General features: G+C 45.9%; 1 protein-coding gene across 2 annotated transcripts in view; it reads left to right on the top strand.

Annotated features, from left to right (window-relative positions):
• The window catches only part of ITGB5 (integrin subunit beta 5), an 80095-nt gene that overhangs the window by 16262 nt on the left and 38034 nt on the right, over positions 1-25799 (top strand). For both annotated transcript variants that reach the window (XR_011141965.1, XM_068949104.1), the window contains exons 4-8: positions 6620-6869; positions 12099-12267; positions 19995-20156; positions 21645-21740; positions 22936-23025. Coding sequence is in view for 1 of the 2 variants with exons in the window: in XM_068949104.1 (XP_068805205.1) it covers positions 6620-6869; positions 12099-12267; positions 19995-20156; positions 21645-21740; positions 22936-23025 (767 nt within the window). In the remaining variant the exon portion in view is untranslated. The remainder of the gene's footprint in view (positions 1-6619; positions 6870-12098; positions 12268-19994; positions 20157-21644; positions 21741-22935; positions 23026-25799) is intronic.

The raw sequence follows: 25799 nt of genomic DNA, 5'->3' as shown, positions 1-25799 counted from the left end.
TTTAGTTTGAGAGGACTCTGCTCTTATGCTTGTGATCCAGGTCAACCAAATCCTATATAAAACTCTTATAGATGCTTGTCTTAACCCTTTCATATATTCATAAAGAACCTGCTCAAGTTAAAAATGCAGTGAGTGGATGGAAAGAGTAAAAACAACTGTGGATCCTACATTGACCTGACAGTGCTTGAAGCTTGAGTCTGAGATGGTTCTTTGTATAAATTAAGAAAAAGAAAAGCATATCTGTTTTCTGTTGGTATGTTAAAAAAAAAAAAAAAACAAAACATGGGATCAAGGCTTATAATGGAGAATTGAACTTGTGACTCAGAACTGGGACTGTATCCATATCGCTGTTTCATTCCCCTGAGCCATCACTTTTCTATAAATCTTTTTCTTTTAATTAAAAATTAAAAGTGAAAGGCTAGACTGAGCCATGCAAGTATGCTTGTTATCAAAAGTTTTTGCATGGTGGGGGGAGGCTTTAATGTGGGTTCAGAATTCTTGAAAAAATTTGGCATCTCATGTTTCTGAAGAAAAAAAGCTCTTTATGGCAAAGTTAAGAAGCAAATATAAAAGCTCGATTCATTATAAGCAATTGGTGTGGGTTTTTGAGACTTACTTTGTGACAGCTCTCATGAGCATACAAAAAATGAAATAACAATGTTTTGTCCAGGAAAAGCAGTTCTGTGAGCTGGTGCTCAGTAGCATGCTACCAGCACTCTTTCAGGGCCTAGGAGTTTCTGCAGAATTTCAAAGAATCATTGAATAGTTGAGGTCAGCAGGGACCTCTTGAGATCAGCTGGTCCAACACCTCTGCTCAAGCAGGGTAAGCTAGAGCAGGTTACCCAGGGCCATGTCTGGTCTAATTTTGAGTATCTGCAAGGGTGGAGACTCTACAACCTCTTTGGGCAACCTGTGCCAGTGTTTGACCACCTCACAGTGAAGAAGTGCTTTCTTGCATTCAAGTGGAATTTCCTGTGTTTCAGTTTGCCTGTTGCCTCTTGTCCTGTCATTGAGCACCACGAAGAGGAGTCTGGCCCCTCTTCTTTACAACCTCCTATTTGTATTTTATATGCATAGGTTGAACAACAGTGATGGCTCTTAAAACAGGTCTTTCTAAGCATTATTACTGGTATCATCATTCAGACCCTCACTTGTAGAGGAATTTGCTTCAAAATCCTTAAAGCAGATACCTGCTTAAAGTTAGCCATCATTGTATCCCTGTCTAGATGAGTCTTCCTAAAGAGTGTGGTGGTAAGCCCAGAGCTGGTGCCCCGGATCAGGGAGCATGGTAATGCCAGAGGTTGCTCCCTGGCCAGGGTGTGCAGGTTGGGGCCTGCTGGGAGGCACATTGTTGGAGAATGTTTCTGCAATTTAGTGTTGCTTATGAAATAGGTTCACTCCTGTGAAAGAGGAGTTATTTACTCCTGTTTCTTGAGGCAATTACTGGCACAAAAGGCTGATTCAGCAAGGCTCAGCTTTGAAATCTCACCCCCTTCACATGCAGCAGCCAGTGCCTGGCAAATGCCACAGCTGCTTCCAGAGACAGCTTTGCACCATTGGCAGCGTATACACTCGGCCCTTTGGTACTTAGGCTTTTGGTGAGGGGGTGATGAGGGTTTTGTCTCTGACTTTCTTGGGGCCAGGTTGCTGGCTGCTGGAGCTGTTATGGGCTGTGCTCAGCAAGCATGTGTGGGACAGACGTGCATTATCCTCCTGCCTGGCCTGACCTCACGGGGGACCAGATTTGTGGCCTTTCGATTTGCTCCGTGGCCACCAGCAAATTCGCCAGGTGCTTGCTAACAGCATGGTATTGTGCAGAATGAGGGCTGCCCTTCGGTTCTGATTAGACGGGGGAGAAGCCCCTGTATTGGGCTTGGAGCGTCAGTCTCAGGGCCCTTTCAAACTCCCTTATAGGAGGAGGAGAGGCAGGGATGGGTGCCACCACATCTCTGGGGTACCGCTGTTGCTTCCCAGCCTGCTGCAGGTTGTAATAGCCTGGCAGAACAGCAGCAAGCTGCATGGAGAATTAAGCTGAGACTACGCTGCTTCTCAGGGGGGTCCAGCAAATTCAGGAACAGCCAAAGGAAGAAGAGGGGATGAGACTCCCAACAGGCTTTTCACCCTCTCAGCCCTGGGCTGACAGGGCAGCTCCTCCTGTAACTGGGTTATACTGCCCTGCGTGGGCAGCTTGAAAGTTTACTGGAAAGTGCCCAGTGCTGAGGAATTGCCCCGAGGGCTCACATAGCACTACTCATGCCGTGGAGCTCCCCTCCTGCCACTCTCTCTATGCTCCTGCTGCACAGTATTGGAGTCATTGCAGGAGGAGGAGTGTTTTAAAAGTGTCTTCCATTTTTTTCTCTTTTGATGTTGAGCAGCTTTCCATCTTACTTAGGGCTAATGACTTCCTAAATCCTTGAATTAGGATCCCCTGGTGAAATTATCCATTAATTTTTGAGCTTAATCACAGAATGGTTGAGGTTGGAAGGGACCTCTGGAGATCATCTAGTCCAACCTCCCTGCTCAAGCAGGGTCACCTAGAGCACGTTGCCCAGGATTGTGTCCGGACGGGTTTTGAATATCTCCAGGGAAGGAGACTCCACAACCTCTCCGGGCAGCTTGTTCCAGTGCTCAGTCACCCTCACAGTCGAGAAGTTTATTCCTCCCCAGGTGCAGGACCCAGCCAGTTGTCCCATCATAGAAGGCTATCAGGTTGGTAAGCATGATTTCCCTTTAGTGAATGAAGAATGAGTCTTGATTGCTTCGCCCAATAGATCCAAGACAAAAAGGAGACAATATTGATTTGATTTTGTGCATAATACCAATTTTGTGTTCCGTCAGAAAATTTTAGGCATCGGTTGTTTCAAAGCTGAATTCATATAGCTATTTGTGATGATTGTGATCTTTTATTCTTAGACTACTAAGCAGAAGCAGAACAGAGTGGCTAGCTGTGAATTGTTACTGTTCCCACCTAGGGAGTTTGATCTACTCATCCTGTGGCATAAGTCATATCTCCACACTCCCAGAGTTGATCTCCGAAAGCTTTAAATTGATGTCTTCGTTAGAGTAGCTTTCAGATCAAGCATTTAGTTTTTACTAAATTGTGTTTTAAGCTTGGGTCCAGCTATAAAGCAGAAGTGTCCTGCTTTAATAGAAGAAATATGAGTAGTCCAAAAGGAATTTAAAAAAATTAATAAATTCACATTGTATTGTCTGTTAAGCCTTAAGCCTCACCAAGCAGAAACAAGAGCTTTTCCTGGATAATCATAATTGCCGAGTTTGCATTCTTAAATTGGCCAAAAGCATTTTCTCCAGTTCCTGCCCTGCCTCTGTGCCTCCAACAACAGTATCCAAGAAATGTTTTTGTACTTATTTTTGAAATAAAAACACTTCAGTAAAAGCTCTAAGCAGAGGATGGGGTGGTTGTGTGTAGGGAAGGAGAGCGTTGGCTTTTTTTCTAGACGTGTCAGAGCAATATAGTGCATGGAGAATAACGAATTCTTTTGTTCTTATCACCAGTGCTTTCTGTGAGATAATCAATTTATTCAGTTAGGAATGAAAGAAAAAACAGGCCCAGAATCCTATTATTTTCAGTGCTTTTTCATAGACTACTACATATGTAAACGTTAAGGACAAAAGGCTCCTTAGAATATCCCCAATATCCTCTCCAGCACAGCACAGGGTCTAGGGTTTAACCTAGCTATTCCCATTGTAGGACCTGTTCAGGAAGAGGAGTGCTTTGGGAACTGAAATGTCAGGGACACACAGTTCAAAAGGACACCTCAACCTCTTCTGAAGAGGTTGAGTAGCCCTATGGGATGTGTGTGTTAGGAATGAAAAAAAAAATACATAGGAAAAAACTTCTGCCTGAGTTAAACACATTCTTGCAGCATTGAATTCAGAAGGTCAGAATTACAATCACAGTTCCTGATTTCTTGCTACCAGGAATCATGTATAAATGATACGCCTCTTTGTCCTCCTCCCCATAAAATGCATCCAGATAAAACATCAGGCTGACCTGGTTTGGTTTAGTCAACTTTATAACTCTGCTTGTTGTAGGCCCCGTGCTAAACTACATCCTGGTGTGTTGCGTACCACTTCTCTGAACATTGCATTGAGAAAGTCCTATTCCTATTTGAAAAGAAATTTGGAGACAATAAGAAGGAATATTTATTGCAAGAGTTTACTGCTTCTTACATCCTTTATCTTGGAAGTGTCTGTGTAGCAGCTGGTCACCCATTGTATTGCCGTTATATAGAAGCTGCTTCTAGTACCTCTGCCTTTGTCAGGCAGGTTTATTGCTCACACCACAGGGGAGAGCGCTTACATGTCATAAAAGAGGCCCTGACTTGGAAGCAGCCCTTGATCTAAACTTGCAGGGAAGTCCTGAAATAGCTAAACCCAGATACCCCCTCTGACTCTTCTGGTACGTCAGCGTAGCCGCCTTGGATTAGCCGAGATGACCAGATAAACACTGATGGAGAAACAAGACGACTTGGCTCTGAGCTCCTCCACAGCTTTGTTTGCAGAGAGGTCGACTCTAACTCGTGCATTTCCCACGCGCCTCCTCTCCTGGGTGCCAGGACACCGAGCCTTCGCAGAGGCAGTGAAGGGTATTGGGGTCAAAGCAGCTGCAGCGTAGGTTGGGGGAGAGCTGGGGGGTGAAAAATGGAGCTACGGGGAGCAACCGCGGCTGCTTCTGCGCCAGAGAGCTGCTGTCCCTGCGTGTGCAGCGGGAGCGTCCGCAAGTTCTCTGCAAATGCAGGAAGACTGAGGGCTGGTTGCAGGGGATGGCGGCAGAGGGAAGGGGTGGATTTTGGTGCAAGTTGCTACAAAGCAAATCCTGGAGCCAGGGTGGGAAGCATTTGGCCTCGCTCGCTGCTCAGCGGAGCGTCGCCCCCAGGTATCTGTGCCTGGCTACCGCCTGCCAGGCTGTAAAGCTCCTCATGCGTTGTATAGCCAGCGCTGTAGTTTTGGGAGGCTGCTGCATGTTTTTAGGCTGAAAGTAACTGGGAGCAGCTGTGGTGCTGTGAACAATAAGGAGAACAATAAAACTTTTAGGGAAATGTTTTCACAACAGTAAAAAATGTGCATTTCATTTCTGGGGAAGAGGGAGGAAGCAAAAAGTGTTTTGCAGGACCTGCTGGTGCCCAAAGTTTAGCTGTGGCCATGAAAAGCTGGGAGAGGTGGAAAGGAAGGGTAGCTTTGATCTTAAAAAGATCCAAGTCTGAGCACCTGTTGAGTGTGAGAAGGGGGTGAGGTGGGAGCTAGGGAGGTGGGATTTCCTGATTGTCAGGCGTTCTGGGAGTGCTTGAGTCTGGGGTTTTCATTTAGACTACTTTCTCAGCTATTGGCAAAGTATAAGGCTCACATTTGCTATGCCCTCTCTGGCTCCACTAGGTCTGTCGGGCTTGAGCAGTGGCTTATTTTGAGGTCACTTCACCTGTTTCAAGGGGTGGACTACTGCCCCATACCATGGCCAGTGCTGGTGGTGGGCTCCCCACCAGGACACCCTTTCTGAAGAGCCTCTCTGCTGAAATCACTTTTGCAAACTGGCTGAAGCAGTCTGGGGGAGGCCAGGAGGAAAGCTTTTTTTTCAGCACTTTTTCCCAGTTCTGTAGCCTGTGAGTGTCCTGTCCGCTCCTTTCTTTGTGTTCATCTCTTCAGAAAGCTTCACCTGTACTTGGTGCTTCCCTTTATGATTAACAACTTGCTTCTTCCAATTCACTTCCCATTTGCCCTGCTTTCTCCAGAATCATGGTGGCATGACTCTCTTTCAGGGTAGAGGTGTCCTTTTAAAAGGTGTTGCTTTTATACCTACTTTGACTTGACTTCTCTGGACAGCTCAGAATCATCTTTCCCTTCTTGCGTTCATCTTGTGCTGTTTTTCTCCTTACCCTCTTTTTCTCCTACTCTGCTTCCTTTGTGTCTTTTGCACAAAAAGTCCTTCGACTGTTCCTCAGTTGCTTGGAGGATGTACTAAAGCAAGCTTGTCAAGGGCCCCTCTTTCAGTGGTCCACAAAACATCCCATTTGAGGTTCATGCTGCTTACTTTTCATTCTAGTTTTCTAGGATAATGCCCCTGGATCATAAACAGTTTGGGGCAGCAACGTTTTTTCATTTGTATGTCTTAGACGTTCTTTCAGCTAAAATGAAGGACCCTTGCTCCTGTCCCCAAAACAAAATGGGGACACACACTCAATAGATAAGTGTCTTTCCTCTTGCCAGGTGGTACACCACAGATGTTAAAATGACCCCACATCCTCCCCTGCTTTACAGATAGAGATAAGGAATGGATTTGAAAGTACAAATTTCCCTTGTTCTCTTTTTTTGCAAGCAATCTGTGAGCTCTTGGGGGCAGGGGGAAGCAAGCTGCCTGGATTTTACATGTGCTATCAGCTTTCTTACTGCAGGAAGCTTTTTTGCAGAGTGAGTCATACATTTTACAAGAGCCTATACACCTAACGCATTGGCATTATTTAGGCTGAGCTGTTAAAGCAGAGCATACATGGACGCATGTTCAGAAGGTGCATCTGTGGGGTGGGTGTGAGTGAGCCCTGCAGGAATTACCTTTCTAGGAGGTGTGCTCTTTTCATCGCCCTCAACTCTTCTGTGTGTACAGGTGACCAGACCTCCTTCAGAGTTCAAGTTCGGCAAGTGGAGGACTATCCCGTGGACCTCTACTATCTGATGGACCTCTCTCTGTCCATGAACGATGACCTAGATAACATTCGCAACCTGGGAACCAAGCTGGCTGAAGAGATGCGAAAGCTCACTAGCAATTTCCGGTTGGGGTTTGGCTCTTTTGTGGACAAAAACATTTCTCCTTTCTCCTACACAGCCCCAAGATACCAAAACAACCCCTGCATTGGGTAAGTGGTAGGTATACTCTGAAGGGAGAAGCCCGGTGTTTGCACAAATGGAGGAACTGAGAGCACAACCAGCAACTCGCTGCTTGACCGTGGATGCAGAGTCATTTCTTGCAATTCTTGCATTAAATAATGAACCACATCTATGCCCCATCTTTTCAAATGCTGATTAGCCACAGGTATTGCTGTGGTGCTCCAACGCTGTTCAAAATAGGACAGAGTCTAATTTTTCAATGGCTGTTTGGAGGCTGCACCTAGATATGTGAACCTGTTGTATCAGGACCCTAAAGATATTTGTAAGTACCTGAGGAAGATACAGACATAGCAGGCTTTTTTTACAGGCTGGGAGGAAAAAGGAGGGGAAAAAAAAAAAAAAAAAAAGCAAGAGCCATAGATTGCTGATTTCTGATCCTAGCTCTGAGTCATAGTTTGGCCTTGAGTACATCAATTAAGCGCTTTGTTTCCATTTTACAGATAAGGGAACTAAGCAATATAATAGACCTTCCTAACAGAAGTGTTGGGGGGAAGTGAGATATTTAAGGGCCTGTAAGACTGATTAATGAGTTCCTGTAAAGTGTTTTGAAGATTTCAAGCAGGTTTTTCCTTTAGAACTGTGCAAGGAGGGCAAACTCAAGTTGCAGACACACAAGTTCTGTGATTTGCTTTGCAGTATCACAGCCTTCCTTGTTGTGTTTTGTTTGTTTGTTTGTCTCTTTGTTCTCCTTGTATCAGCCAGAGTTTGGGATCAAGTCCATTGAAGCAGGGATTATGCCAAAGTGAGATTGGCTGAAGTGGAGGGTATCCAGGCTCAGACGGATTTGAACGTTGATACAAAAGGATGGATTCAGCAGCAGATTCCTTGCTGTGTGAATACCATCTTTGATGCTTACTTTCATGGCCCCTGTCCTGCCTTTTCACCTAATCTGTCTTTGGGGAGGGCATCTTGTAGTCAAGAGTGGTAAGGTTAGCACTTTCGTTTGAGCCATTCCTGGATACTTAAATGGAAAGATCACATCACTGACTGGTGTCAAGACGTGTGAGCATGCATCCTTTAAGTTTTCCACGTGAGTGACACATTAAAGAGTGCTTGCATCGTCTGTGAGCTTCTAAGCCATTGACCAAGCATTTGGCATCTAATTGGACATTGACCGTTCACCAGACAAATAATCCGCGTTCTGTTTTCACCCACATTGTCTGGAGAGGAAAATCAAATGGTGATTTTAATGTGAAAAAAATCTTGCTTTGGCCATGAAGCGTAGCCAAAAGTGATCATGTGGACTGAACAGTTCCCAGTGATAACTTGCCTTGGGAATTCAGTGAGACGTGAGTGCTTTTACTCACGGCGGCATTTAATCCTCTGAACATGAAATGCCCAAGGAAAGCTTTCGTAGAGAAACTAGAGCTGTTTAGGGAAGCCCTTCGTTAGTGCAAACCTTTCATTAATAGACATGCTTTTACAAGCATAATTTCCAAGTTGTTTCTGATAGGTCCAGAATGTACTGTTAGCATCTGGAGTATCTCTTTCAGGCCAGGATGTAACAGCGCTGAAAATACGTGAGCTGTTCTCCTGAGATTCTGCCATGTTGGCCTAAGGAACCATAAATTTTCTAACAAGTTTTCAGCAGTATCCAACCCTTTATTGGAAAATAGGCTACTCCAGCCTGGTTTGCCTTTGAACACAAACTGGTCAAACTGTCTTCTCAACTCTGATTTTTTTTTTTGAAAGCATCCCTATATTCAGTGGTTCGGATGAGGTGTTTTGTCTGGCTCTCCACTCATTGGGCTTAGTTTCAAATCTGTACAAAGGAAGCTGCGCTAGGTAGTTGTTGAGGACGTGTGAAATAGTCTGGATCCTTACAGCCCAGGCAGCATTGTGACTCCTTTGAATTCTGTGCCAGGGAAGAGTGCCACTTCACACCACATCTGTGGTGGGGTTAAAGTTAGGTAAATTAGAAGGCTATACAGAGAAAATAATTGAGCTTATTCTGCTGGAATAGATTCAGTTTCTGAGTGTGGGGCATAAAGATTCCTTAAATGCACAGATGAAAGCCCTAACCAGTAAAGAAACACTTAAAACTATTCCTCCTTCTTCAACTACTCCCTCTTTCTCTGAACAGACAGGGTTACACAGTATTTTCCGTTCTGTATCGCCTGCACTTCTAACTTTGGGATGCTGCTGTAATGAAAACCACCCTGGCTGAATAAAACTGGCAGAGAATGAATGATTGGCTCTGCAGAGAACTATTTCCACCCCCCCAGACCGTCCCATGTCAGAGCCCATTCTTCCCCGCGTGCCGCGTTCACCTGCTGCAGCCAGACGTGGCTTCAGAGATGGCTCTCTGCCACGGCGACACCGTATGCCATGTTCTTTGAATCTCTTCCCCACCTGAAATCTAGCGTGGCCTCAGACGAATGCACTCAGTCCTCTCCATTGTCCTCAGCTCATGTTGCTTGCAGGCTGGGGACAGGGTTTCACTTCAGCCTGCAAAATCTTCTTGGAAACCTTATTTGGCCAGTATGTGATTTAATTGAAATGACATGTCTTTTACTGAGCAAAATAGGGTGAAACGTGCAGGATGGGGAGGGCATGGCTGAAAGAGGAGAGGACAGAGTTGGACACCTTTGCAGCGAGGCCTGCCTGAAACTGCTGATGTCTTTTAAATAAAGCAGTGCAGCGGTGTCTCTTCTCCCATAGTGATTAGACTATCTTTACCTCCTTTTGGTTTTAGCCAGGTGATTGTCTTTCTGTTTATGGGGTATGTTAAGCAAGCCTGGGCTTGGGAAACCATTTAGGACGGATTGCCAAAGGCAGCTCATGTGGTGGGCGTTCCCTTCCAGGCACCATCCATCTTCTATTCAGTCAGCTCTTGGGCGCTAGCACCCCATTGTATTCTCATGGCATTATCTTCCCTTCCCTGCTCTACAAGTGGGTTTTTATTGCTGCGTTGACTTGCACAAGCCAGGTTGCTTGCTTATTTGGCAGTTGGGTGGGTTGCGTGTAGGGTTTTTTTTTCGTCCATAGTTACTTCTAGTGTAAAAGTAGTCTTTGGCCAGTGGCTTGCTTGCATCTAAAAAAAGCTGCAAGCAAGCACGCACTGTGGGTTTTTTTGTCTTGCCCCCAGTGCAGGCTCTGTTGGCCTCGGTGCAGCGAGAGCCTTCCTGCTGTGCTGGTCCTGGGGGGGCTGCACCGCGTTTCTGTGCTGGGATCTGGCTGGGATCCCTTCCGCCTCCTCCCTCCTCCTTCCTCGCTCACTGCTGCCTCACATTCCTGGATCCGTGTTGCAGGCGCGACCTCCTGGGCTAGTCTGGGGCTTCTACCATGTCTAATTTGTGCTTCCTGTTGTTGGGTTACATCTATGGAGCTGGGATTTGGGCTCTCATCTTACCCACAAGGAGCATTTGGAGTAGTTCAAGGAAGATAATATGAAGAAAATGCAAGATAACAAAGGTCAAGGAAGGCAGAGGGGTGAATTGAATACCCAGTCATGTAGCTGTGATATTTCTTGTAGAGGTTACAGCCAGAGATAACCTGCCCTGCCGTTGCCCCATAGTTAGTTGCTGAGATGGCTGTAGTCAGTTCTGCTGCTGCCTACAACTTCTGGCACCAAACCCGCCAGCCTCTGGGGCATAAAAATGGGAAGCTGGTAGGGATTAAATGATCAGTACTCATGGGATTGTAGAGAGGAGAGCAAGGTGTGAGACCCTGAAAGGTGAGACCCTGTAATACATAAATGTTTTCTTTCTGGACTGGGACTCTGGCAAACGGAGCAGGCAGGTGTGTCGTATCCTACAAATCCGCCTGGGGAGACCTCCGTTATAACGGAGGGCTTTTAAACTGTGCAATCTCCCGGCCCGGCCCTGGGAGTGAGCAGAGCGCAAGGCTGAACCCAGGGCTGATCCCGAGCCATATGGTCGATTGCCAGCAGACCCATTTGTTGCTGTCTACCTGCGGTGAATAAACTCTGTTGCCATGCCCAAGACAGTCATACCTGACGTATGGGGAGGTAGGCGCCTTGCTGCGTGGTTGAGCATGCAGATGACAATCAGCATGTCCCTGACTCTGGGAACGGTGCTGTGTTCACAGAGCGCATGTGGCAGAAAGGCTGTGGCTTGTAAGGAATTTAAGGTTTCGGTGGTGGTAAATCTTAAATATTCCTTTGTATAAAAAGCCTCTTACAGCTTTACCATAGTGGGTCAAATGTCAGCAGAGGCCTTTAATTGTTTTCTGCGTTTTATCTTGCAAGATAAGAATGAATTAGTGCAAGTCCAGCTCCTTGGTAAACACATTTTCTTCTTAACCCTTCTCTTCCCTCGCCGCTGCACACATTCACTGGTTTTCCGTGCGGGAGGAGCGGCTGTACTGAGGACTCTCACCCACGCTGTGACCACTGACGCGGCCCACAGTCTCCTGAGGGGAGGAAGAGTTTCTGTAACCTGCTGAGTCACTTCCCTGCCTTTGGGTGCCACTCCTACCTTTCCACTTCAGCAGCGGTCTGGAAAGCAGGGGTGGTATTTGCTCACCTAGCTCACAGAGAGGGTGGGAGGGCACGTTAATTAACGTTAGTTACTAACGCACGTCATGCCGCATAAATGCAAAATGCCTGCTGATTTGCAGTAGGCACGGAGCGGCGAGTACTGTGAGCACATCAGACGACGGAGTGAAAATCCTCGCCAAAAAGTGGTGGGAAGTAGCTCGCAGCAGTTACGCTCGTGTCTGGTGCCTGGCTGTGCTGGTTGACTGTGTGGAGCGGTTCGGGCAAGGCTCACAGTGCCGTCCTGGGGGAGTCGCCGAACTGTAGGGAAGGGTGGGTCTGGGCTGCTGAAACTTGCCCGTTGCATCACTGCAGTTTGCATCTTGCACTGTGGCCTCCCGGTGTAAAAACTAGCTTTGCTTTATGGGTGCTGAAACTCCAGAGTTACATTGCCCGCAGTGGTCAGATATTTGGTGTCTTCACCCTTGACTTTCTGCAGAGAGAAACATTCAGCCCTGGTGAGATCTCTGGTAACTTCAGTTGGTCAAAGCCCCTGGCGGGGAGCGGGGAAAAAATAGGTTTTACTACAGATTTTTGTAGATGAATAGCCAGTAGTCAAAGCACCCAAAACACAAAGCTGTGTGGAGATATTTCATCCCTCTGAACAAAAGCCAACCTATTAGAGCTGGGAACTTCAGCAGCTCTTGGCTCCTGGTGTGATTCTCTTCAGTTAACCGCTTCTCTTGTGTTCCTGTTTCAGTTACAAGCTGTTCTCAAACTGTGTCCCATCCTTTGGCTTCCGCCATCTCTTGTCCTTAACGGATAAAGTTGACCGTTTCAATGAAGAAGTTCAGAAACAGAAGGTTTCCCGAAACAGAGATGCTCCAGAAGGTGGTTTTGATGCAATTCTGCAGGCTGCTGTGTGCAAGGTGAGTCACTCTGATTTCTGGATTTTAAAGTAAAAAAGGAGGTTTCTTCAACTATGTTCTTGGATTACGATAATAAGGCTTTAGTGTGTCAATTCTTGGAAATAACTACTAAGCTTTTTTGCCGAAAACAAGACCAAGTGCACTAAACAATAAAGGCTGGGATGTAAATACGGTAAAGGATCTGCCCCTGTTCAGCTTGTGGAGCCTTATTCCACCTCCTTGTGTAAAACAGCGTGCTGCCCTGCATTCGGGACATGGCATTAGATGTGAAACCTCTGCTGCATGGCATGTCCTTTGTGAGAGACTCACTGTTGTGTTTCATGTTAGAATAGCATGCTGCATGTCTTCGTGGGCAGGATGAGCAACAGTCTGTAGTTAGAGTATGTTAGCTTGGCTTTGGTGCTCTTAGCTGTGTCCTTGGGGTCTTCCAGTGTGTCGCACACCAGAGCGAGATTGCCCAGGCACATCCTAAATGAAGCAAAATGCGTTACATGCATCAGGAATTGCTCTTCAGACTGGGATGCTCCCCTCTCCCAGGGTGCCTGGTGTGGCCTGTTTGCCATTTGCTGCGGCCCAGCCCATGAGCTGGTGGGGGATGCCTTGAGGAGGCACAGACCTCTGCTCGCTATTGTTTCGGCCTCAGCAAGGGGGAACGTATCTCCTCTGGTGTGACCTTCCTGCTGCCGAGGTTGGACAAGCCCTTTTCCCGCAGTGAATGGCTGGGTTTGCTGTGCCATTTTTCTAGTTCATGTGAAGTTTGGGAGGTGTTTGCTCGAAGATCTTTCTGAAGCAAATAGGTGGGTTGCTCTTTATCCCTTTGAGTCAGGGAAGAAAATTAGTGCTCCTTGAAACTGTCTGCTCTTCTCCTCCAGTTTGGCCAACTGCCCCTGCTCTCCAGTGATGGCTGTGTTTTTTTTTCCCCCTCCAACATACAATTTGGTTTTGGTTTTTGCTTTCTCCAACCTTTGTGCGGCCCTTTTGATAAAGCGCGTTTTCTTCTGGGCCAGCTGTAGGAGCTGGGAGGTAGGCCTCATCTGCAGAAGTGGTTTCATGCTGGCTTGTGCAACCCAGTTGTGCCCCATCTGTGAGTGGGAAAACAGATCTTCCCTTGCCTTGGTTGGCTTCATTTTACACTTCATGCTCTTGGCAGGACTAAACCTGCGCTGTTGGATCTGATGTCTCTAAACAGTCGTCTCCCAGCCTGGCACAAATATTGTTATTGGCACAACTGCAGTGCTGCTCTCACCATTAATCTAGACATAAACTGCTTCACATCTTGAGAGGTGGCATTAATGGTTAGAGCAGAGCAATCTCAGGACAGTGCCTCAGTTATGCCACCCATCTTTTTTTTTTTTTTTCCTTTTCCTTTGACTTCCCCACCTCATTTTTGCAAAAAAAAAAAAAAAAAAAAAAAGGACAGTACTTTCTTAATGCACAGACAGGCTGCAGTTTGTATCATGAAGGCTTATTTTGGTGCTGTTTCTTGAAGTCAGGTGGCCTTCAAGATACTTCCAGGCACCTGGACATTTGCGTCAGTCTTAAATTGTTCATAAAGAACAAAATCTTTGAGCTCTTTAACACACAGGTGGCTTTTGATTCCTTTGTAGATGATGTCTAAAGTCAGGCCTGGGCATAAACGGTCAGCAGTAGTGAGAAAAAGAGCGTGTGCACTTCTGTGACTCTTGGCATGATGTGGAAGGTCATAACTGAAGAATTTCTGCAGCCATGAGGATGAATTAACTACTGGAGCTCAGAGAGCAGGAAAGAAAGTTAAAGAATTGATGTGTGAGGAAGAAGTACTGACTGCAGGATAACTCATGCTCTCTTGGCAGCGTATTTGCTGTGGGTGGAGTAGCTGCCTATTGATTACAGTCATGGGCAGCAAAGTGTCTGGGTGTGCAAACTTAGAAATCCCAAAATTTCAGGCCAGCTGGTTGACCTCCTAAGCCTTGTAGCCAAAACAGGAGCTTAGTGATTAATTTTCCTTGCAGCAGCAGAATGCTGGCCCGCATCCGTTAATGGTGGTGTGTTGTAGCTGCATGCACCGCGGTCAAGGCAGGTGGAAGCTAATGGACGTCTAGGGTACACAGTGAAATACTGCTTTCTTATGAGTTTGCTAGAAGGTGATATTGTCTGCAGTAAATGTTGCTTTGCATCTAGGAGTGACAATAATGTAGCATCACTAGGACTAAACCCTGCACAGACCCTGGTAATTTGGGAGCTAGTTTTCCACAGTGCAACGAGAGCAGTGTACAAATCCTTTTGTACATTCTGGGATGGATTTCCTCATTACTGTGTCACTGTTGCACCCTGTTGCATCTCTCTAGCATACTGAATTTTTTTTCCCCCACTTTTCACCCTCTACCGTATGTGAAACCTAAGACTTAGGGCAGTTACAAGCATGAGGAAAATCCCCCATCTTTGTGACGATGCAGCATGCTGATCATGAATGTTTTTTGCCCATTAACAGAGTTTATGGCATAGAGGGCAACATTGGCGTGAGAACATCGGTGTTTCCAAACCACAACATATGAGTGTGGTATTTTCCTCCTCTTTGAGCAGTAAGGCAGAAGAAGCAAGACTTGAAGTGCCCCTGTGACTAGTTCCTTTAACACTTCTTCAGTTGTAATCCCCCTTTCCTCAGTGTCACATTACACCCCAGGCTCAAATTTGAGTCAGGTCTGTGGTCTCATCTTGGTGAGCCAAGGTGAAAGAAACGCGCTGCTTCTAGGTAGTCACAAAAGGAGGAATTTTCTCTTTTAGCACAAAAAAAGCCCTGTATTTTCTCTGATCAAGAAACTAATACATGAGTGTCTCTCTAAGATGGAAAGGCTTGTAGTTTGCCTCCTGTAGATCTTCTGAAATTAGGGGAATAAAAACAATGTTGTCTTCTGCAGGAGAGCATGGGTCTACTACTTTGACGACCCTTCCTGGTCCTGGCAGCAGATTAGACTTGGAGACTGTGGCTTTGGTACGCACCGTGAGGCGTGAGAACGTCACAAGCCTTGGCCTCAAAGCTGTGGGGCCATGATCAAGCTCACACGTTTCCCTGAAATCTCCAAAAGACTTTCCTGGAAGCCCGCAAATCTTCCCTGCCTGTGTAAGCATCAGAAATAGCCTTCATTTCTGAAGCTGGTGCAGGACATCTTATCTTGTGCCTGGCCATGTTTAATTCCCCTCACTCTGTTAATAGGACTGAGCATTCAACATGTGGAGACAGAATGGTCCCTTTTTTGGGTATTCAAATTAAGGCATTTTTCAGAGCTGTAACTTTTCCTATGGCATATTTGAAAATCGGAAGCTACTTCTGAGGTGTCCTATGCTAGACATACGGTGTGTCTGTGTCTATCTGTTGACTAGGTATTTTTATGCTGTATTTCATCCTAGGCATTTCTTCTGCATGAGCTGTCTAAGAGCTGTGTAACGCTCAAATCATTTTTGGCCTGATTTTAAATCCAGAAGTGGGAAAAGTTTGTACAGCTAACATAGACTGATAATCAGGCTCAATGTTTGGCTCCTTTTTGAAAGATGAGGATATGGTAAATGTTTTTCTGTAGGCAGTGAAAGAGCCAGAGACAGTAAGCCTTTGTACTGATGCTAAAATGGTTAGCCAGGAATATTAACCAACCTTCTGTAATTAAATTTTCTGTTTGTAATATTTTGATTTTCTGCCATTCTTTAAGTGCAAACTTCATATGGGTTGGTAGTGTATATATAAGTTTCTGATCTTACATACTAAGCTGCAACAAGGAGATAATGACGACTGAATAGAAAATAAAGCATCTTTTGAAGTGTATTTAAGTGGACATTGGTACATGGACACGACCAAGGCATTTAGGAGACGCTTAAGTGCCTTTCAGAGCAGTGCAAGACTATGGAGGTTTTATAGAATGAATATTTTGCTTTTAATGACTTAAGACTTAGTTCTCTTGTGCATATATCTGTTTCTTCTGAAAAGATCATCCTCTGAGGAACTGGTGTTGTTTTATGTATATTGATGAGTCCAATGAGATCTCTTAGCAGTTGATGCCCTTGGATATTGAACTCTTTTATTTGGAGGCTGAAGTATAAATTTAGAAATTTATTTATCAGGCTTGGAAATACTGATACAGTGGTTTGCAGGTACTTCAATAGGATTTGGAGAGCTGGGATTTGTTGAGGCAGTTGCTGCTGTTTTGGCATTCACTGTTGGCTATAAGGAATGAAAAGGTGATCTTTCGGGGTAGAGGAGGCAACCATCGCTGGTTGTAGGAGCAGAGGCAGGACCCATGGCATGCTGAGCCCTGTGGAAACACGTCTTTTGACTTCACTCTGTTTTGGATCAGGGCCCACCCCTCTCTTAAAGTTCCTTTATAACCTATGCGTATTAAAAAAAACAGATGAGGGGGTGGATGTAGGTGCAGTTTTTTGCTCAGAAATCTCAGTCTAGTAAAAATGCATTAAAGCCTCTTTGGTTATTTGTTTTAAATAGGGCAGAGTGTTCTGTGTTTCACAGTGGAAACTGAGCGCTGCAGAGCTCCCGACTGTGTTTCCCAGTGGTTTGATGCCACTGCTGGAGGAGGCGCGAGACGCAGCGGCTCCGAGCTCGGTGCCCTGGCCCACGAGGTGGTGGTGGCGGCACCCGCTCCTGCCGAACGTGCCCCAGCAGCTGCCACGACTCCGGTTTGCAAGACGGCCTCTTCACGTGCCTCCTTCTCTCTGAAGAAGGCTTCTTCCCTCTCTATGTGTGCCTCTGATCTTAGTTGGAGAGTGGTGTCAAAAAACAGTTGTTATTTATGGGTAGTGTGTATGCATTGTGCTTGTGGGGCTTCCAACTTTACCCTTGTTCTAGGGCTTCAGGCACCCATACTTCTTCTAGGTCCCTCTAAACCACAGAGCTTCATCAGTCCCATGTCGACTTTTGGCCTTTCTGGAGTGCTTTTCCCATAGGTCTCCAAAACCCACAGTTTTTGCAGCCCCTCTGTTAGCTCGAACAGCTTTCTCTAGCCTGCTAGCGTTCAGGAAGGGATCGGGTGCCCCTTCTGAGGCACATCAGGTGTTAAATGCTTTGGGTATAATTATCTGCACAAAAACTGTGGGTCCTCATTGCCCTGGGGAATTGAGCTCCTGACCTGGGCAACTAAAGCATTTTTGATCTTGTTTACTGCCTCAATGGGGATGTGTGGCTCAGAAGTGAAGGCAGAAGCACAAAGGAGGTAGGCAAGTGGTTCAGTGCCAGTGCTTCGCTCGCTTGCGAGAACAGGGGAGAATTTGTCTGTAAAGGGATGGCTATCCCTTGATTTTAAGGTGGTATTAGCAGGCAGATGCATCCTCCTTCAAGTGGGTTCTTAACTGCTGTTCGAATGCAGCTTGTTTTCTTTGTGCAGCACCACATTTCTCAGCAAATGAAACTCGGGTTAATACTTCTAATCTCTTTAGGAGTTTCCTGGCCTCATTTTTTTTTTTAAATTAAAAAAATAATAATAGTAATAAAGAAAAATTTGGATACCCAAAGAAAAGTGGCCTGGGTCGCAGCTGTATAGGCTCCTGTGTGGTGGATAAAGAGACCAAAAAACTGCTTCTTGCATTATTAAAGCCATTGTCACTTTTGGGTCCTTGTGTGTAAGAAGTTCCATTTTGGCATGAAGACTTTTCCTTTCTTCCAGTGGGATCACTGCAGCTGAATGACTCTTGCTTCCCAGACCAAAAGAAGTCCACTTTGCAAAATGAGCAGGAATGTAATGTGCTGGCACATGACAGAGGATGCGTGTAGCCAAAGATTTGTTCCTATGGACTTACTTGCATTGCATGGCTCTTTACAACGCAGTTAAAGAAAAATCTCTTCTGCATTGAGGGAGGGGAAAGACATGTAAACTGGAATAGTTGCCCTTAGTAAGGTGAAGTAAGAGTTATATTTATTGGATCAGAAGGCTTTGGGCTGTGACTCACATTTGCAGGCAAGTAGCGCAGTGGCAGTAGTGATTATACATCTCTCTGCCTGCTCTGCCTTCTTACCATGACCATAACAGGGTTTTCAATCAGAAGTGTGTTTGCAGCCAAGCGGCAGTAGTTGGTAGGCTAGCATATTAATGTGAACCACGGTAGATTTGGATTGCTAAGCAGTAAAATGTGGGGGAGTTCAGTGTATTAATCTTCACTGCTTTTCTGCTTTTATGAGCTTTTCTGCGAGACCTTCCCAAGGAATCTGTGCTGTATTGCTCTGGCCATGTGGCTGGAGCAAGGAGACACCAGATGCGTGTGGGGGTGGAAGGAGTTAGGCTGTGCCTTTGCTGCCGGTGGGTAGGGTGACCAAGAGAAGGTTTTGTGAGATGGTGCTTTCTGGCTCACTTCTGCACCCTGACTGCGTTGTCATGTTGTGGAGGCAAAGTGCTTTGTTCCTCTCCGTGCGGTGCGCGCTCTAGTCTCTGCTGTGGCAGGATCTCTCGATCGCGTTTAACAGACAGGAGCTCAGCCAGCCCAGCTTGGCATAAGCTGGCGGTCAGAGCAGTCAGCTAATGTAGGAGGAATGTGTTGTAGCGTTATGGTTTCAAAACATTTCCTTTTGGCTTCTATGTGTTCCATCCACTTCCATTGCAATGAACAGCTTGAACGTGCTTTCTTAAGCACAGATCTGCTTTTAGGGCTGATGCAAAGCTGGAAACCTGCAGAAGCTGCATGGCAGGGAAACATTTATCGTATAAATCTTATCCCTTTATTTGAAGGGGAAAAAAAAATCCATCCCTGTACATCTGTCCATGCAAAGATGGTCATACTGTCTGTTCCTTGCACAGACAGACCAAGAAGGGTTGAAGGGATACTTCTTGTACTATTCCTGACATCATATTGCTTTCACAGGGACCAGTAGAGTAAGGCTTGGAATTAGCTTTTTTTTTTCCAAAGATGCAGGTATTGCTCACTACAGAGCTGTGCTGGGCAGTTGTGCATGGATTAGTGCAAGCAGCCACTGTGAAAGCTCCACCTGGCCTACTCTGTGCCAGCTGTGTGAGTCCCTGATATTCCTGGGGGAGTTGTGCAGAAGTGGTCTGAGCATCCGTATGAGAGGTGGGAAAAGAGAGCTGTCCTGGGCATTCGTGGTGGTACACACAGAGATAGCAGTAGCCCAGCTTGGAAGTGCCATCACTTCCAGACGAGAGGGGTTTATGTGTGGAGGAGGGAGATCCAAGGCAGCCGTTACATAAACTCGTTAGACAGCAGAATAGGGTACCTTGTGCATATATATAGTGTGCACCAAACCCAGCCCTCTTGGGCAGAGAGCTCACTTCATGTGTTACAGCTCAGAAACTGTTTTTATGACTGGGCTATAATGAAAAATGCTGACTGGGGATATTACAGCTCTTGCTGTTGCTCCGTGCTGCGTGCAGCAGCACGGCAATTCCATGGAGCTGAGGAAACAAGGTCAGATTAAATGTATGTGGAGGAATTTGGCAGGTCTCCTTTGTCTATAAAAGCAGTTGAAATTCTTATTCTTGGATCTGGGTAGAGAAGGACTGGTGGACAGTCCACATACCTCCTCATGCCTTTTTAAATAACTGCACTGGAAAGAAATACTGGGAAGTGCCAGATGGGCCCTTGACATTTTGTTTGTCACGGATGGGTGGAGACATGCATAGTGTTCTTTTGATTAATGATAACAGAGATCCTCCGGCTAGAAGGATGTTTGGCTGGGACCATGCACAGGACCATAAGAGGAGGAGATGGGCTGTCTCATGAGTTTTGTTTTCACCCAGGAGAAGATCGGCTGGCGTAAGGAGGCATCTCACTTGCTGGTCTTCACGACAGATGATGTGCCCCACATAGCCCTGGACGGGAAGCTGGGTGGGCTGGTCCAGCCGCACGACGGCCAGTGCCACTTGAACGAAGCAAACGAGTACAGTGCGTCCAGCCAGCTGGTGAGGACAGCCCCAGTGTTTGCTGGGGCACACGGTGGGCTGGGTGCTCGGAGGCCTCCAGGTCTCAGAAAATCGATCCGCTTGCCTCTCCAGAGACCACCAACACCATACTCCAGCAGCTTTTGACAAATGTCCTCATGCCCTTATGAGCATGATTTCACCTGGTCCTTCAGTTTGGAGTTAAAATTCGCTGATCCTCTCGGCCATCCCGCCTTCAGTGAATGTTCTTGTGATGCTCAAAAATGAGTTCAGAGCAAGTTTCTTCTGGATTCGTTTTCGTGAGGGAAAAATAACTTGGCATCCTGAAGTGCATTAGATTGGCATGCAAAGTGCAGAGAAAACATAAAATACGTCACCCTTTTTTAATATGTCCAATAGATTATCAGCTTCTCAGTGGGGAGGTGGAGTCTACCTTGATGTGGCTGCAGTAACAACTACAATAGGATGCTGATTTTATTCTCAGCCTTTGAGCACAATACTAACATATATCTTAGTAATAAATAGACAAACTGACCCTTTTTTATTTAAACTCAGTGAAGGAAACTTCTGAGGTGAATGAGCACTTGTCTGCTGCTTAATTATCAAATAATTCTGCAGCATGGTGCTTTATTCAGCAGATCACAAGGCCTAATTATGATTTTTTTGTTCCTGAACGTACATCACCCCATAATGGGAGGTGTTCCTGGATGGCTGCCTTAACGGCAGCACGCTAGACTCCTTGGAGAAACTTCTAATGGGCTGTTGAATTGTAACAAACCTATTCACAGCCCACGTACTGACTTGGTGGTGTCCTTTGGAACGTGTATGGGGATACCGCCTTGGCCTTTCCATGTTTGCTTCTTGGAGGCTCTAAATCAGCCTTTCAGTGTGCAAGTAAACTAAGCTTTTTTTTTTTTTTTTTCCCTGAGGACAGCATTTCAAAACAAGCTTTGGGTTTAAAACCTCCAGCTGGTCTCTTGAGAAGTGAGCCCTGGTTCTTTTTGTTGCTTGTGAGTAGTTAGAACAACATATTCCCACCATCCTTCCTCTTTACGAATTCTGCAAAATTAAAGTGCTTATCATAATCTCTTTATGGCTTTAGTGAAAGATCAGACAATGGATCTTTCTACTTTTGGAGAAAAACGGTATATTTCTACTTACTGTAGTTCTAGCTAATGGTCTTATCTTGCATCCCTGAAGATAGCAGCTTACACATGCATTTGCTGATGGCCAAGTAGAAAGAAAAGAGAAAGAAATTCAGTTTTGGTTGCTGCTGTAGCTAACTGTGGTGTCACTCATATGTTCCGGTAGATAGGTGCAGCTAGAAGGATGACAGAGGTACAGAAATGTTTCTACCGTTTCAGTTCTGATTGTACTGGTATGTTAGGGACTTTGTATTGCAGTGAAACATGACATGTTTCTAGAATGAAATTTGCTGTTGAGAGTAGAAGAGAAATGAAATTGGTCTTTGTGTTACTCATCAGTCTTCTGGCCTGTTTTTGCCCCTAGGATTATCCTTCCCTGGCGCTTCTTGGGGAGAAACTAGCTGAAAACAACATCCACCTTATTTTTGCTGTTACAAAAAGTCATTATGTCCTGTATAAGGTGAGTGGTGCTGAGCCACCCAGGCTGGAAAGAGATTTAAATGCGTCTTGAAAGCATCTTCCTTCTAGCACTGGTGGAATGGAAACAGTCTTAAGTGTACATGAGCAAGGCCACAGGCTGCAGTAGGAGCTGTCAAAGAAAGAAGTTTTTCCCAGGCTAACCTCACCAGTTGTCTCTCCCTGCTAACTTGCAGAGCGTTGTTATTTCAGTGAAAAGCACTAAAGCTTCTTAAAGTAAATAGATACATGTTAGTGAGCATGTTAATACCTAAAATAGACTCTAGTTTAATCTTGATTTTAGGAGAGCTGCCAGCCATGCAGCATATGAGAGAGCAGAAACCTGTTCAACCCGTTCTGCTGTGACTTAATCCCATTACCTAAGTGTGTGTGCAGTGTTTCTGCCCAGCTGTGTTTTTCCATCACTGCGTCCAGAGCCCAGACGCGCCAAACAGTTTGAACTCCCTCACCATCCTCAGTCTCCTCTCCAAAAGGAAAAGATTACCTGAGCCAGAAGCAGTCGAACTATTTCTGGGTTTACTTCTCTGCCTTTGTTACTTCTGCAGAAGTGGATTTTGTGAAAACAAAGTGGAGAGGGGAGATGTTTCAAACGAGAGAGCTTTCAGAAATGTCTGCTTCCAGCTTTCAAAGCTCTATACTGCACAACTTGAGCAAAACAAGCAGAAACGTTGCTAAGGTCGAAATCCTAATGCTAACCCACAGAGAGCTGAAAGGTTTAGGTCATTCTCCACACCCTCTTCTGCGGAAGCTAATATGTCAATGAGAGCGAGATTGATGAAAGCCCAGCCTCGCTTCCCAAGTTGCCAGCTGCCCTGAACGCGTGCAAATTGCACCAATGCAAATTTACTGGATCTTGCCCCATCTGGCAGGGGAACTCGGCTGATGGGAACCACAATGGTCGTCATTAGTCCAGTTCCCTTGGCTATGAGTTTTGTTTAGCGTTAGACGTTGTTTAGCATTAGAAATGCTTTGCTTTCAAAAGCTCCACATTAAAATGAACAAAGTTGTGTCATGTACATTGATAGATAGATAATGAGGCACAACTTGTGTCCTGTGTCCCTGGCAGGCAGGCAGTGAGGTCAGTGCTGCAAGGGTGGATCTGAAAATACACTTCATCCTTATGCTCTCTGTACTCCTATGTGAATCTCAGTGTGTTTTCTATTTGTTTTCTTTTTAAGAATTTTACAGCATTGATTCCTGGAACAACAGTAGAGATTTTACATAAAGACTCCAAGAATATCATCGAGCTGATAGTCAAGGCCTACAATGTAAGTTGCTCTTTAATATTACAGCTGCTGCGTTATAAAATGCCAAGAGCTTAGCTAGCTCAGCTCTCCCTTGCGCACTCCACCCAGGTTTGGCTGCCTCTCTCCTCTGGTCCTCTGTATTGCAGGTCACCGTCAGAGTTGTTGCATCCACCCTGGGGAGGGAAAGGAGTTGCTTGTCGTATTTAGGATGACGCTGGTGTTTGGGCTGATTTTGTACTCTGTCTGCCTCAAGTGCTCACTTGGGCCCTTGCTGGTGTGGCAGTTGAGTGCTTCACAGGTCCTTCCTGCGTTAACCACTTCAGTAGCTGTGTGAGGTGGAAAAGGAGAAGAGATGCCCAAGGAGGTCTGCAGCAAAGCAGGGATTTAACCACACCTCTCTCATATGCAAGATTGCCCTCTAAATGCAATCCTGATGTAAAACATAACTCCCACAGAGTGTGCTAATGTCTTCTTTGCTATTCAAAGTCCAAAGGCCTCCCAGGGGCCTGGCTGAGCTCCAGCTAAGGTAGCTTCCCTGCGTTGGTCTCAGCGCAGTATGAATCAATTCAGAGCACTCTGTGACAGTTGATATTAGCATGTGCCTTGGCATCCCAAAAAGTCACTGACTACACAGAGTTGTCAGCATAATCTGTTGTTGGGACTCTGAGGTATAGGGCAGAAGTGAAAGGATCTGCAGTTGTACTGCTAACCTGATATTATCACCTCTCTCTCTGTGAAGACCAAGGAAGCAGGCCGATTAAAAGCAGCGAAAAAAGCAAATTAATTGGCTAGTTGCCAACACTTCTGTTGTCTTTTCACTGGATTCCTATGGCTCAGCTCTTCATGCCCCTGAAAGGTATTGCTGTTTGATTGTTGGTATGTGACTTCCAATGAGCACGCGTGGAAATTTATCTTGGAAATAGTTGCTTCTGCTTGTGGTTCTTTGGCTAAATTGAAATGCTGCACTTTAATCAGTCATCAAGTAGCGTTTTCTTACATGCAACTTATAAACACAACTTTGCAGCCACACTTTTAGTGGCTGCAAACCCTGCTTCTTGGAAGTATGATGGTTAGCGCAAGGGAGTGAGGAACGACTTCTTTGGAGGAGTTTATAAATCCAAAGGCCATCTAGGATTGTGCTGTGCTTTACATGACATGTAACGTTCATCTTTCCTTTCCCCGCAGTTCCCCACATTTAACGCAGCGTTTGGTTATGCCCTTGAGAAGATCACTTCCAAAACCTCTGCCCTGAGGAAAGGCAATGACCAGCTAATGCTGCTAATGAGGTGCTGAGGATGCCATAACACAAAAGGCCTGTTGTCCCAGCTTGTCCTCTTGAGGAAAGGTGGTCTTATAGCTAAAATACTTGGCTGGGGAGGAAGAAATGAATGTTCACTACACATTGATTTTTGCATATGGTCTTAGTGACATCACATGAAAAACCTCCTTTTGTCTCCATATCCTGCCCATAACATGCATCTGTGCCTTCATTTCATTACTCTCCAAACTTTCTCAAACAGGTATAACCTGACAAAATCTGCTGGGGATCTGATGCCCCCATTCCTGCTCCGTCCCCCTCTTTGCTTCTGAGTTTTCCAGTACAGCTAGTTGGAAGCCATCATCTGAAGAAGTTATGCGGGATGAACTTTTAGGGGTTGGCTTTCTGCCTCTTCAGCCAGTGGGCAAGCAGGGCCCAGGGGCAGCCTGCCAGGGCTGGGACCCTAAGACCTCCTGCTGGAGCCTGGCAGCCGTGGGCTGTGTGGCAGGGATCCTGGAAACCTGGCACGTGCTATTTCATGTCCTTTTGGTAGCTTTGTTTTTTCCTGAAATTGAGGAAGTTCTCTTTGAGGGAAAAGGCTGAAATTTTCATTTCCCAAGTTGGAAGGAAGCCTTTCTTCTTTCTCATAGAGTGGAAAATTTGAGCTTGGAATAACTCGGTTCTTCTGTGACAGGGACCGTCTTCTCCTGTGGGGTGACAGTGGCTCATGCTGTGTGGCCCAGGCTCAGCCTCTCTCTCCTTGAGGGCTTTAGCAGTCTCTCTCATCCTCTCTTGTCTACTTTCCTCCACTGATGGAGGATGTAAAGCCATGGATTTAGCCTGATGTCTAATATGAGCATATATGCTGTAAAACGGATACCCTCCTGTGAAGGTCTGCAGGGCTAGTTCTCTCTCCACCTCCCTAGGCTGGCACAGGCTCCAGCAGGATTTCTGCACAAACAGGCAGGGTGGATTTGGACCGAAGGGAGCAAACAGAAGGCAGTTTATAAACTCACTTTCCTAAACCTAATCCAGAAAGGTCTCAAATATGCTTCTTCTGTTATACCACCAGTAAGTTTCCCTTGGCAGCCGGCCTTCACATCAGGTATCCCTGGAGCCACTGTTGGTTGAGGATTTCCTTGTTTTTACACTGAAATGTTCCATTCTTTGATTTCCCATGTGCTATAATGGACAGGTTTACTTCAGGGAGGCCAGTTGCTCTATCAGAGGGCTGGCTGCTTCCTCTCGGTAACTCCAGTGTCCTTTGCTCATCCCAAGAACGAATGCAGCTATTCTCCCTTGTCTCTGGTATTCCCGAGAGAGTGAAAACCACTGCTGCCGTCAGGCTCCAAAGCCTGCCCGCAGCGGGTAGTGGGGCTCAGCCCCAGCACAGACAGCAGGATTTTGTCTTCTAGTAACCAGCAGAAATGGGAGCTGGCAGGATGGGCAGAAAGGGACACTTATGGGTGAAGGTGGCATAGAGAGAGGAGTTTTTTCCCATTTTGGTTGCAGAAGTCTGCCATAATTAGAGGCCTGA

Source organism: Struthio camelus, chromosome 6 (assembly GCF_040807025.1).
Source record: "Struthio camelus isolate bStrCam1 chromosome 6, bStrCam1.hap1, whole genome shotgun sequence".
NCBI classification, from domain to species: domain Eukaryota; kingdom Metazoa; phylum Chordata; class Aves; order Struthioniformes; family Struthionidae; genus Struthio; species Struthio camelus.
This window is presented reverse-complemented; position numbering and strand designations above follow the sequence as displayed.